This window comes from Heterocephalus glaber, unplaced genomic scaffold, assembly GCF_053883595.1.
Source record: "Heterocephalus glaber isolate CG9 unplaced genomic scaffold, H.glaber_assembly_v1.0 deba00001550, whole genome shotgun sequence".
NCBI lineage: Eukaryota > Metazoa > Chordata > Mammalia > Rodentia > Bathyergidae > Heterocephalus > Heterocephalus glaber.
The window spans coordinates 1,602,635-1,617,352 of NW_028258343.1; the positions used below are offsets into that span (position 1 = coordinate 1,602,635).

General features: G+C 36.9%; 1 protein-coding gene across 13 annotated transcripts in view; it reads right to left on the bottom strand.

The window, feature by feature from the left end:
- Ahi1 (Abelson helper integration site 1) overlaps positions 1-14,718 on the bottom strand; it is a 212,360-nt gene that overhangs the window by 43,520 nt on the left and 154,122 nt on the right. For all 13 annotated transcript variants that reach the window (XM_087190009.1, XM_087190016.1, XM_087190015.1 and 10 more), the window contains one exon: positions 11,070-11,167. In XM_087190009.1, coding sequence (XP_087046135.1) covers positions 11,070-11,167 — 98 coding nt within the window. The remainder of the gene's footprint in view (positions 1-11,069; positions 11,168-14,718) is intronic.

Genomic DNA, 14,718 nt, shown 5'->3' on the forward strand with positions numbered 1-14,718 from the left:
AAATAATGCTGCTTTTGTGCATTTATTTCCTAGTAGTCTAAGTGACCTGGTTTGGGAAGAAGGAAAGCTGACTGTAGAGAACTAAGTGGGCAGGAAACACCAGAATGGTACCCGCTTTTTATAATTCCTGCAAAATGTGGAGTCATTCTGTTCATCCACTTCCTCCTCTGGGACTGAACTGTTCCCTAATCTCCCACCACTAAGGAATAGTTCTTCCCAAATCAGCTCACTGAGACCATCAGGAAATCCTCTATGTTAAGGTACATGTAAGAAGTATGTTAAGCATGTAAGAGGCAGCTGCTTAAATACACACACAGTGATGGGGATGAGCAGTAACATTGGTAAAAAGGAAAGACTCATTAGGTACAAAAAAGTTCAAGTAAAAAAATGACGAGCAAATTTGTTTCAATATGGTCAAGAAGATCTTTTATTGTATGCATGGTTTCTGGATAAATGACACATTTAACTAAAGGAAGGTTGTTTCCTTTTATGTTTCCTAAATGACTATATTAAAATTGGTGACTATTATAACAACATTATTGTGAATGTTGAGCAGTAACTACCAGATGATTAGCAAATAGCTAATTTTCCATGATTTATGCAAATATTTGCATACAGCTAATTTCTTAAGCAAAGGAAATAAACAGTAGTTAATGAATGTCTAAATTTAATTAAGAAACTTTACATACACTCATCACTTTGAGCCTCACATGGCTGGATGCATCTTTACATGAAACTTTTTTACTGCCTTAGGATTGGGGATCCAACTCAGGGCCTCCTACATGGCAGGCAAGTGCTCTACCACTGAGGCCTAAGTATAACTTCAAGACCAATATTCCTACACTTACAGATAATAAAATAGAGCAATGTTATTATTATTATTAGGTTTTAGACAGTGTCTCCTTAAGTAGTTCAGGCTGGCCTGGAGCTCACTATGGTAGCCTAGGCTGGCCTCAAACTTGCAGCGATCCTTCTGTCTCAGCCTCCTGAGTGCTGGGATTAGAGGCATGTGCTACCATGCCTGTCTGGAGCAATGGTTCTTAACTGGGGAGTAGGGTGTTATTTTGACCTCCTGGGGAAATCTGGCAATGTTTGTATGATGTATTTTAAAATATCATGACCAGGAGGAGGTGCTTCTGGCATAGTGTGGATAATGTAGCCACTGATGCTGCTAAATGTCCTAGAATGTAGAACATATTTCTAACAACAAAGGATTATCAGCCTCGAGTACCAATAGTGCTAAAGATAAGAAATCTTCAAGTAGAGAGGTTGACAAAAAAAAGAGGACAGCAGAGTTAGGCTGTCAGAGAACTTCCAGAAAAAGGTCACACTGCTTGTCAAGTCAGAAGACACGGTGACTGATAATAATTCTTCCACTATCTAAAGGACATTTTATGACAATGATTGGTGGGAAGTTCTTCCAATCATATCTTTCACATTTTAGATCTGTAACAGATTTTAAGACAAATGCTACTGACATTTAGGCTATCCTCTGAAAACATTATGAAAAGAAAATACCATGCCTTTTTTTTTTTTTTTTTGAGACAAAGTCCTGCTATGTTGCCCAGGTTAGTTTCAGACTCACGAGCTCAAGTGATTTCTTTTCAGTCTCCTGAGTAGCACGAAAATATCATATTATTTCTATCAAATATTCTTACACTGTCAGACAGAACCAAGTGGAACACCAGTTTGACCGAGTGTAATATCACTTATTTCACACTCTTAGATTTAACCATCATTCAAAGATGTACCACTGTGCCTGCCCCTATACTGAGTTTTTATGGAAGATTTGTGCAAGAAAATGAGACCTGAACGCAGATTCAAATCAATAATGAATAAGAAGTGGCTACTATAAAATTAAAAAAAAAAACAATTTCACTGTAGGCTATTTATTTTAATTAAAGGAACTGTCTCTAAACCTAGTTTTGGAGTGAAACTACAGAGAAACTTTCTCACAGCTCCTTCAGAACCTGTGCAAACTGTCTAGGTGTTACCCTCAGGCTAGAAAAGCTGAGAGGACAGGCAGCCTGCAGGGTCTCAGTGTGCCAAGAGTCAGAGGTCCTGGCAACATGGAGAGGAACTGCCCAAAGACAGCACACAGGGACTGAGGTGCATGTGCCAATGCAAGGCACAGGCATGGTTGTAAATGGAAAAGGAGGAGGAGCAGCTAAACCAGCACTAATTCTTCCACAGAGGCAAGACCTTATGGGTCCCTTTCGGGGTAGGGGAGATTCTCTGTGGGCCTCTGAAAACTTCTTATTTTTTTTTCCAGTACCGGAGATCGAACTCAGGACCTTGTGCTTGTGAGGCAGGCGCTGTGCCATTGAGCTAAATCCCTGGCATGACCTCTGAAGACTTCTACAATCCTCTATGTAGAACACTTAGGGCCTTCATTGTTGAGAGTGGAATGTGGCTGGGAGGTGACTCATACTGGCTCTACTGTCACAACCCCAGCTATTTACTTTGTAGAAATGTTCTAAACTCAAGATTAACAGGTATTTTTCAAATATAAATAACATTTATATTGTCTGTCTGTCTATCTCTGAACCTAGGACCTGAGTCCATGAGAGGCAAGTGCTGTATCACTGTTATATCCTCAGTCTGAAATTAATATTTTTGTTAAAATAGTTGGTGTAAGTTATTAAAACAAGTTATGGGGAAGAAAAAAACATTAGTGCTGTCTCCACTGAAATTTTTCATGGAATACAACATATTAAGTACTCTAGTTTTAATTTACTTATCAGGTTAAGATTTTTTAGATTAGTTTGATCACTATCCTTGCTATATACTAGTTAGTTTTTATTTTTCTTCAAATAAAGGAAAAAAACTTCAAATATTACTGAAAATTTAAAGTAAATCAAATCATAAATCTATTTTTATTTATTTAATATAATAAATTAGAGCTAAGTCTCTATACTTTTTGATAACTAGAATTAGTAATAGGAAGAAAGCAATAATTCTGACTGTACTTTCAATGACAGTTATTACATAACTAATTTCTAGGTATTTGGAAAATTCATTTCACCATATCAAAAATCATCAGTACTATAAATTTATTGTTGGACAACACAATAAAAATCATATTACTTCTATGATGAAGAATAATTCAGATTCACTCCTGATACAAGGAACAATAAAATGATTTTCTTTCTGTATAAAATGACTTTTGAAAATACAGTGTTGAAGTACAATTATTAGATACTCTGAAAACTGAACACTGAAAGCAATCTATTTATTGCCTACTGTTTTTCCAAGAGGTTGACATAACTACCAATGCAAAATCTTCTGTGGATATGTGTTTGGCTGGAAGAGGAACTACCATGGAATTATCTGATGCTTTTGGGTTCTCTTTTCTTGTTTTGGACCAGACAAGGAAACAGCTGTTTCTGAATATAACTAGTATGCACTTTGGTTTAGGAGCCAGCCTTTTTGAATTGAGCCTGCCTGCTCTTATTGACTCTACATGCTTAGTAAAACAATGAAAACAATGAAAACACTCACATGAAGATGAGTCGTAGTAGACATATAATTATCTTAGAATAGCAAAACCAGTAATTATTATTCACTTAATGAGTTTTTAAAGAAGGATATAAGTAAATATCACAGTAATTGTTCCACATTTTAAGAAATAATCTTAAGAAATAATTAAGAAATTATCACTTTACATTGGACAATTGTATGAAAACACACTTATTTGTGTCAATACTGTAACACTTTTAGAAGGTGGATGGTATTTTTAAAATTTGGGTTTGATTTTTAGAAGTAAAAAAAGAAAAAGAAAACAGTATTTTCAAGAATTTAAAAAAATCAGCATAAAAGAAAACAACACTTTAGTAACTTGAAAGTATCTGAAAATAGAATTTCCTGTATCAACAGAAAAAGATGCCCAAGATATACTGATAAAAAATTAAGCATAATCCTAGTTTAACAAAAACAGATCAATATGAATAAAGGCAATGTGTGTTCATAAAAGTAGAGAACATTTTTGGAAGGATATGCAAGAAACTGTTAGAATGAACATGATTATTAGCAGGAAGGAATACTTATTTTCATTTCACACTATTCTGTATGGCTGAATTTTTTTATCAGTTTCTAATTTATTTATTTTTTTTTAGAATAGGAAAATATATTGAGCGAGATAGCTCCTGAGACAGGAGGGGACCTGAAAGTGGGTTGCCCTGGCTGAATTTTTAAAACTACGAGTATATACTACTTTTAGAGTAGAACAAATTAAAATAATTAAAAGTTGTAAAAAGGGAATTTTAATAATAAGCTCCCAAATAAATGAGTCATATAGGTTAATAATTAGATTAAAAAGGCTACCAAAAAAGTATACAAATAAAAACAAAAAATAAAACCAAATTGTCCATATGACTTTTTTAAGCTTATAACTTCCTTTTCTTCCTGATAGTATGAATATTCTATTCTCTATTTCTATTAGATGTAAATTTGCAGCACATTTCCGTAAAAATGTTCTGGAATGAGCCTGGAGAGAGCTCATTCCCATGTTCTATTAGTTGTTACTGATTTGTTTGGGGAATCTCTGTTCTACTGTGGAGAATAACACCAGCCTTGCCCCCTCCTCCTGAGGTGGAAAAGCCAGCAGCAAACAATGCCATTACCCACTAACACGCCAATGAGCCACATGAAATGCTGGAAGGTACCTGGCACAATCAGCGACAGAGCAGGTGTGTTCCACTGGGAAGAATTTGTAAGATGTGGCAGCTGCCAAGCTCTTAAAAGGTACAATTTACTTCTTATTCTATAGTTTGAATAGAAATACTTCTAAAATAGAAAGAAAAACAACTGAGGTTTCTATCTTTTTTTTTCCCCTTAAAAGTATAGGGAATACAGCTGGGTGCAGTGGTGTGCACTGTAGTGTCAGGTACTTGGAAGCCTGAGGCAGGAGAATGGCTTGAGCCCACGAGTTCGTGGCTGGCCTAGGCAGCATATTGAGACCCTGTCTCAAAAACAAACAAAAAAACACAAAACAAAAACGAAAGTATAGAGAATTCTTAGAATTTCCACATGAAGAAGGGCAGAACAAAACAAACATAAAACAGGAATGTTAAAAATCATTGTAGGGCTTGGGATTTAGCTCAGTGGTGCCGTGCCTGCCTAGCAAGTGCAAGGTCCTGAGTTTGATTCCTTAGTACTGGAAAAAAAATCATGACACAAAACCTGGCTAACTCTACAGGTAATAACTGTGTCATCGACTAGTTGGTGGAAGGAAAAAGGCACTGATATGAGAATATGCTTCTAATTAGCAGTGTCATTTTTTTTTTTTGGTACCGGGGATTGAACAGCAGTGTCATTTTTAATGGATCTCTCATAACCTTTTGGATCTCAAGGTCTTCATCTGTAAAATGAAGTTGTTGATCAGAATTACCAGGGATGAACTCTAAGGTATTTTCCTTGGCATTAATCTATAATCCTATAAACTTAAGACCCTTCACAATCCTTGTCACTTATCAGAGACTACTTTTCATGTTCTTTATAAAAAAATCTTACATATGATAAGTAAGACTTGCACATAAAATTAAACATCTGATTGACTTTGTGGTAGGTTTATAAAACAGGATCTTGATAAAATCAAACCATCTATACTTGATAAAGGAACTAAACTTAAGAAATGCAATTAGCCAGGTGCTAAGGAAGCTCAGTTTCATATTTCTTAATGGTTGGCTGTTGGCCAATTCAGAGTGTACCCAGAGCATTTTAATTGCCTGGGGCAACATTATGTTTCTCAGGGACTTCTTTTTAAGCACAGATTATTCTTTATACTTTCTTCCACAGGGAAGTAAACACTGTTTAATAATTACATAGTGCATTTCTAGGAGGAAAAATATGTGCAGGATTCCATTCTTATTATTCTAGTGGCACTGTGGATAGAATCCATGGTTTTGGGCATGACAGACATTAGTTCTATCACTGAGCTACATGAAGCCCCTTACGCTAATACATGGGTTCTGATAAAGGAGATCAAATCATAGTCTTCAGGGTTGGGGATGTAGCTCAGCTTCAATGCCCTGTACCTGGGGAGAGAGGAGCCCAATTAAAGCTCTATCTCCTCCATGAGAACTTTTCTTTTATCCAAATGGATTTTTATACTCCGTAACACTTTTGGTTTACTTAATTTTATTGTTTTTTAACTGTGTTGGGGATCAAACCACCTGCTCTGGCCCAGTCCTATTTCATTTTAAAAAGTATTTTATTTTGAATGTGTATAATTTTCATAAGGATTATTAGAATAGGGTTTGGCACCAATAAGATTAGCCTGAAGCAGACCTCTAGAGTCAAATGGGCTAGTGGGCTATTTGAAGAACTGATCTGGTAGGAGATGAATATAAAGGTATGTCTAAAGCAACAAGATCAGTCTGTAAGGGAAAAGCTGCACAAAGTTAAAAAAAAACTATGTTCTGAACCAAGACCAGGATGCAGTAAGTCCATCTAAGTAGAGGAATGGACAGACAGTGAGAACTTGGGAGTCTTGGGAACAAGAAGTCCTCATCCTAAGGAATACAGACACATCAGAAGATGAAGGGTAGTACCAATTTCACAGAGAGCCAGTAAGAGACTGAGAGTTCCTTTTATCTCCTCTGGCCGAGGCAGAATTAATTTGCAGATATTGGACAGAAATACACTTAGAGGAAGTAGTCAGTCAGCCTCAATATCCTAGTCAGTGATGCAAAGTCAGGGATGCCAGTAAGACACTACAAGTAAAGAATGTACCTTTCACAGAATCTCAGTCTCAGAAATAGACTAAAAATGTCAGCTGTTACAATGACTTCCTATGGCAATGTTGTGTTTCTACTGCATTAATTCCTTAGGTGAATTAATTCCTTAGCCAAGTTTGAGAGCTCTGTTCTAACCCAATAATTTAGGACATCAGCTCTTGTTTCACTGGTTTCCTGTTCATTCCAATTTTTGCTATTGCTCTGGAGTTTTAATGTTCAAGGGTACAAGCTGTCCAACACTCTGGGGTTCTAGTTCCTTGGTCAGCTCGATTCTAATGTGTCCTTCGATTTCATTCAGCTCTTTTGCATTATGAATTGATCATAAGAAAGAATGTTTGATACCTGAAGTATTAAGTAAGTTTCTGGCCTTAAATGCTATAGTAGTCCCAGCTTACTAACTCCTTTACTCTATGCCTCTATGCTTCTACCCAGGCTAGGTTAGCTTAGTGTAACCTTGTAGAGAACCTAGCTTTCTAGGTCTGCCAGTCTTTCTTGATTTTAAAACTCTGCAATCTGGCTGATCCTCTATAGTGTATCACTCCAGTGACTCTCTTATCAAGGCTATCAAATCTCTTGCTTTGTTTTTCTAACACACACACACACACACACAACTTCAATTACATAGCAAACCAAAATTGCCTTTTCTATTGCACTATTGAGGAAAAAAAAATCCAACTACATAGATTTGTGGTATCCAGACCACAGCTCCCCAAATTACTGAGGAATCTTTTTCACTTGTCCCAAATGAGCTCCTGCTCCTACTTTCTTTTTTTTTGGTACCGGGGATTGAGCTCTGGACCTTGCGCTTGAGTTCTGGCAGGCACCAGAACCACTGAGCTAAATCCCCAGCCCCTTGTTCCTACTTTCTTTATAGGTATACACATGGTCTCTCTTGTTTGAGCTCCTATTTCATCGTTTGCCCCTCAACTACATTAATAGTGAGCCATGCTTTCTTGTTTTGGAGAACATAAAGATATCCTTAAATTTCTAGATTTCAACCTGTCTGCATCCCCATACTTACTTATCTTAGAGGGGTACAACTTTATGTTGGCACTGTTGGTATTTTTTGCTAGATAGTTTTTTGTTGAGAAGGCTGTCTTTTGCATCTAGGTGGGTAAGCAAAATCCACTAGAAGCCAGTAGGGTTTCCGTCCTTGTAGCTGAGATAACAAAAATAGCCAAACACTGCCAAATATCTCCCAAGAGGCAAAATCACCATTAATTTAGAACAACTGCTTTAAGTCAAGATTCAGCTATTAACCTGGCTTTCTGATAGAAAATTTCCTGCTTCCTCCAAGATCGACCGTGTCCTTGGTGTCTGTATCAGAGCTCACTAGAGGAACAGATTTAATAAAGTGTGTGTGCGCACGTGTGTGTTCATATAAAGGATTTACTTAGTGGGCTTACAATGGCCACCTGCAGAATCAGTGGTGGAAGAATGCAAAATGGTCATCTGCATACAGGAAGGCCAGAGGATCCAGTGGGAGGATGAAGCTCTGAAGCTCACTGCAGAGTCCAGTGCGAATCTGTATCAGAAGGCTGAAGAGTCTGTGCTGGGAGCCTGAGGAACTGGAGACAAGCTTCCAAAGGCAATGGCAAAGACAGCAACTCCTCCTAAGATGCAAAGGGAAGACTTCTTTCTTCTTTCCTTTATTTTTTCATCTAGGCTACAAGCCTATTGGTTGGTGCTACTCCCATCCGGCTTGAGTCTTCCCTCCTCAGTTTGCAGCCCACCTGTCAATCATCCACTGTCACACCCAGAACTGTGCTCCACGAATCTGCCAGGTGTTTCTTAATCCAATCAAGTTGACAAATCACAATTAACAATCACAGTGTGCTTTATTTACCTTGAACCTGTTCATTGGCTTTGTTTCCTTAGTAAGTGATTTTACGTGGCTCTCCAATATTTAAAAAATTCTTGGATGCCAATTCTCTCTCCAGCCACTGTTTGATTGTTTTTAGTCTTCAAAGTGAAGCTCTGAGAATGACTTACATGAGTTATTCTGCTGCAATGCCAATCAACCTTTAATCTACCATTTAATCCTTGTCAATCTACAGATACAATGCAAAACTACTATGGTCCTCTTGGTTGCTAAATGTTTAGAAACCTAATGGCTAGCCTCTTTCCAAAATTTTCCTGAACCTTTCTTCTTTAGCCTACCTTCTGGAGCCCTATTTTTTTCTGGTTCTTTCTTTTTTCTTTAAGTATTCTTTCTTAATTTTCTCTTTCTTTGATTTGCCTTAATCTAGTGTTCAAATGGATTCTGCCTTTAGCTTTCTTTTAGAATTCAACAACTATCTTTCTGAGTTACTACTTTCACTACAAGCTTCTACTTACTGATACACAATGAATACACTAATTTGTCTTCTTTTGATTTTGAAATTCTACTTCCTCTCAATTTTCAATCCTGCATTTCTGGACCCTTGTGAATATTTCTACCTGTGAGTAATGAAGATACCAATAAGAAACTGACACCTAAAACCGAACTTATTTCTCACTCCTCATTATCGCTTGTTTGTATCTCCCCCAAATCATCCTAGTGCATTTCATTATTTTTGTGGCACTGCCATCTATCGAAGTTGTATAAGCCAGGACCCTTGGCAAAATCTTAGATTCCAACTTCACTAATCACCTCTAATTCATCATAACTCCAGGCAGTTATAGTTTATGTCCCCTCTTCTCTATCCTCACTAGTTCAGGCTTTTATATATTAATGGAGTCCTAACTAATTTCTTTGCACTAGGTCAGTGGCGGTGAACCTATGGCATGTGTGTTATTTGTTTTTCTTTTAAGACAAAGGATGTTAATGTATGAGTTGTTTTTTCTAAACTAAAACCTCAGTATTCAGGTTTAGTGTTGGCACTTTGCGATAAGTAAGTGGGTTCTGGGTTGCAGTTTGGGTTCTCATCTAAAAGGTTTGCCATCACTGCACTATGTCTTAGCTACCTTTAATCCAACGACTGTGCTGACATTAGAATGATCTTTGTAACATGCAGATCCCCTTCATTTCATTCCTTCATCGAAACCCCTTTGTCTGGAGGATAAAAATCTAAGCATTTTAGTTAGTACAGTACACCATGTTCTCTGGAGCCTGGCTTTTGTCTTTTTCCTGCCCCTTTCTCCATTAGACCTAAGCTCTCTAAACATGCTTGTAACATACCATACCTTACTCAAGTTATTCCCTCAGCTAGAATGCTTTTTTGCTACATTTACCTACCTAGTACATACTTTCTCATCTTAGAAGCCTCAATTCAACATTTTCTCCACTAGGAACTTCCTGGAAGTCTCTAGGGAAGATTTAAGGCTTCCTACCTACCCGTTTCTGATGTATTGTGCACATATCTTCATTACAGTTCTGCTGCAGGCTATTGTACTTGCTGGCTTACAGGAGTCTCATCCACAAGCCCCTAGGCTCCTTAAGGATAAATGCCTTGTCTGCTCTGTTTCAGTGGGGACTAAGAGACTGCTTGGCATGGAAGAATTCAATAAGCAACTGCTGAATGACTGAATGATACATGACTGTTAAAAAACTTTATCATGACACTGTAATGATATGTACAGGACATGTTCTTGTGTGTGTGAGTTCATAAAGAGTCAAGAAGTAGTAAAGTGGGCCGGGGATTTAGCTCAGTGGTTCTGCCGCCTGCCTTGCAAGGGCAAGAACCCTAGTTCGATCCCTAGTACCAAAAAAAAAAAAGAAGTAGTAAAGCTACACAGTCTAAGGCAAGATCTAATGTCATAAAGTAAAACAAGTTTAATAGGCAATATATATGATAATATAGTGGTTGTTAAACTTTTCTACCAAAGTACTACTGACATCAGAAGACTACAGACTGGTGTCTCTGAGGGATCTGATGGCAGACTAATAATATACATGATAATACATCCATATTATTCTAAATTGAAAGTGTTTTAGAAGTAGACGAAATGTTCCAAATAAGATCAAACATGTCTATCCTGTGCGCTTCACTGACTCTGGCATTAATTATATTCCTCTCAGGTGGGGCTGATAGCAGTGTCAGTATCACAGTTAAACAAATACAGAGCAGAAACAGTTATCACACTTCAAGTCACAATTTCCACTTTGGGTCCTTGTCCCATCTCTTAGGCTGCAACTTGGCAGTCTACTTTAATCTCTCTGAGCCTTCTCAGTTTCCTTATCTGGAGAATGACTATAATTTGCCTTATATATTTCATAATATTGGGTCAAGACTGAAACAATAATGTAAATAATAAAGGATTAAAAGCATGGAAAAATGAAGGAGCATTTTATACCGGAAGAGTGAAAAATACCAAAGTACATATGCAACACATATTCTTGAAAACATTTACCTTTTGAGGAGCTGCAGGTTTTTCTGTTTTGGTTTTTTCCTTGGGGGTCAAAGGAGGGGATCGCTTCTTTATTTCTGGAGGCAGTTCCTGATACAGTGCTGGAATTGGAAAGGGAATTCATGTAATTAAACTGGGAAGCATTGTTCCATGGGGGGAAAAACAATGATGGAGGGCAGCAGGTGTGAAATTAAAGAGAAAGAGATACTCAATTCTTTCCTGTAACAAAAAGCTATGTAGCACTAATTTGCTGTCTTACATATTTATGATTGCCAAACTTTAATGAGGATTTCAGAAATGTAGAGGGTGTTACTTTCACTTACTATGCAGTCACGTGGATGCTTATTTCATTTTATCCAAATACACATTTACCAGGACTCTGCTGTATGTAAGATTATTTGCTAGGTCCTACTGGACGAACGATGAAGGTGAACAAAAGAGAGTCTTTGCTCTCAAGGAGATTACAAGCTGGTCACAGATATGTTTGTAAGTATAGTATAAAATGTGTCCTTATTTGAGACGAGATCAGGCTCGTTCAGGGGGGTATGGCCATAGATAATGTGTCCTTAGTTGAAAGAGAGCTAATTAGAAAGACAAAATGATGTAGAATTCGAAAACGCTGAATGGAATTAGCAGGTATGATACATCTGAAGAATAGGTAGGGTTTGCTAGGGAGAGGTGTGGACAAGGGATAATCTGGGAATATTGAATGAAATGAGTAAGTATGGATTAGGCTACACAGATTGAATCTAAGATTCTTACAACCAAATGTTACAATCTGTAAAGTTTACTGAATTGACATATGGGGTATTAAATCTACAGAGTCTTGTGGGAATTTTAAAGAGTTAAAAAAATCTATTTTCAAATTGGTTAAAAGCAACTTTAATAGAGAGAAATTTCTGAATCTAAAGTACATCAAATATATTCACTGCCTTTGTGTATGGGCTGGTATTATTATTGGGTTTATCTTTTACAGAAAAGGTTGTTAGACGTGATTAAGGGAAGCTGATCATGTTTTCTTTCCAGTAGCTTAAGATACAAAGAAAACAAATCCTTTATAATAATGGGGTAACATCTTCTTCCACTGTGCTGTTCTCTTAAAGGACACAGCTCTCAATTGAACATCAGGTACAAATTTTGCTCACATACTTTCTTAGATCATTTGCTTTGCATATTTGGCTTCAGATAAAGATCAATGACAATTCCTTCTACTTATAGAGTGGAATGTGCTGCTGAGAGTCATTTTCCTCTATTAAAACTGGACAGTTACGTTTTTTGTTAAATTCAGGTAAAAAGAAGGATAAAAAATGACAGAAAAAAAACCTCTGATACAGTGTGAGAATTCAATTATTATGTTCTCAAGTATTCAAAAATTTCTTTTCTGTTTGTTCTGACCTCTATAAGGCTTTTTACAAGAACAAGTGAGTGAAGCCAAAAGAAAACATCAATTATTCTGTGACATAATAAGAGATTATATCAGGTTGCAGGATGGTCATTACTTGAGACAAAGAATCTTGTATGCAGCCATCGACTGATTATCACAGATATGTTTCAGAGATGATTTTGGTTATTGTGAAAGAAAAACACATTTTATTAGATTTTAACTTACTGTGGACTAAATATCTATAGCCTCTCAAGATTGGCAAGCCTGTAAGCCAGCTAACTAATGTTACAGCACCTAATATCCTCCTACCTAGAGACATAATTTTTTATAGCCAAGTGAAAAAAAAATCTATAAATGTTTTCATGTATCTGAAATGTATTTCAACGTATCTGAAAGAAACAATGAACTGTAATATTGAGTTGAAATTACAGACATCCTCCACAGTGATGATGATTGTGTGACAGCTCTCGATTTAGAAACAGGAGCTATCACTGCTTAACCACAGCTATTGATCCCCTGTGTGCGTCATCACTGAGAAGAGGAGGTACCTTAGATATTTTCAACAATCTGGAAGTTAGAAGTGCTGATCTTATTGGAGATGAGTTAAACACTGTCATATACTGTACATACTAGGAATTAACCTGTACTAAAATTTCTTTCTTCCAAGTTTTCTCCAGTATGCATTCTCTTTTAAACATAAAAATATATCTGTAGTAGAGTTGAAAAGTTATCAGTCATTTAATTCTTAGAGAAAAATAGCTAAAACTGTCTCACAGAAAATTAAGAATCATGTTATGTGATAGAGAGGTAGAGAATTTCTGAAAGCATTTGTAAGAAGGGGAGTTTGCTGAAGGCAGCAGGTAGGAGGTAAAATCAAAATATATGGTGTTTAAATTGAAAAAATTACGCAGTATAAGATACATTGCCATTAATTCTCCTCAAAATACTCCCCCTCACTTAGAATACACTTTTTCCACTGGTCTTGCCATTTTCTAAAGCAGTTCTGGAAGTCCTTTTTCATGACCATCTTTAGTAATTGTGCTGTTATGGCTGCCTTGATGTCCTAAATCATTTCAAAATGTTCACCTTTCATGGTCATTGGACTTTGAGGAAGAGCCATAGGTTGTGCAGTGCCACTTCAGTGAATAAGACAGATGAGACACACTGTAATATTTTTACAAGCCTGCCTTTCTATGGAAGGCCTTCTGAGGTAGCATTCACCAAATTTTTGATCACACTTTTTAAAGACACTCATAAAAGAAAACTTCCAGAACTGCTTCAACAAGTGGCAAAGAATGACAGGATAAGCGTGTTCGAAGTGATGGGGGGGCGTATCCTGAGAGGGATTAATGGCATGAGTCTATTACTTTAATACATTAAAAACTCTAAACATGCATTGCATTTTTGCATCACCACTTGTAGGCTGAAGAAGGGAGCTGCAGAGTCTTGGGGCCACTTGAGACTGGGAAGAGGTGCAGGTAAGATGCCAGAGGTAGGGGCTGGGGATTTAGCTCAGTGGTTTCACCACCTGCTGCAAGTCCAAGGACCCGAGTTCGATCCCCGGTACCAAAAAAAAAAAAAAGATGCCACAAGTAAATAATTTTATCTAGACCTATCTGTGCACTGAGTAATCAAAGAAGAAATTCTTCTTCATTTTTTCAGATCATTTGTTCTCAAAACTTGTAACTTAGGTTAAGAATCATAGTTTGGGTCAAATGGGACTTCACGGACTAGTCTTGAAAACCAACTATTATTTATAACAATTACTTCTCAGAAACAAAGATTTAACAATAAATATTGAAAACAAATTCTCAATTTATTACATGTTAACCCTAAACATATGACTTTAATGTTTCTGGAAGAAAGCTTAGAGTTGACAAAGCTCAACATCTTCATTTCACAGGAGGAAACTGAGGCACATCAGTATAAGCTGCTGAGCAAGAATTAAAAGTCTTTTCCTGACTCCTCTCAGTTGTGCTTTTCTTAAAGCAGTTTCAAGTTAACTGATGACAGGATGTATTCTTCTAAGAATCCCTACTTCTTAAGTTTTCCCCGTTTGTTATAGGTTTAAATTATTTTCTTTATTTTCAAGCTTGCTGTGTTCTATTTTCATCTCTCAGAGCCTAGGACTGAATCTATAGCTCTCAGAAACTCATAGAGTTTTGTCTTTCGTTCATTTGTTCCTTTTACAAATGAAGGCATAGTGTATTTAAGAATGAAGCTACTGTACTTTTATTGGGTAACCAGCTCAGAGGGAGATACACAAAG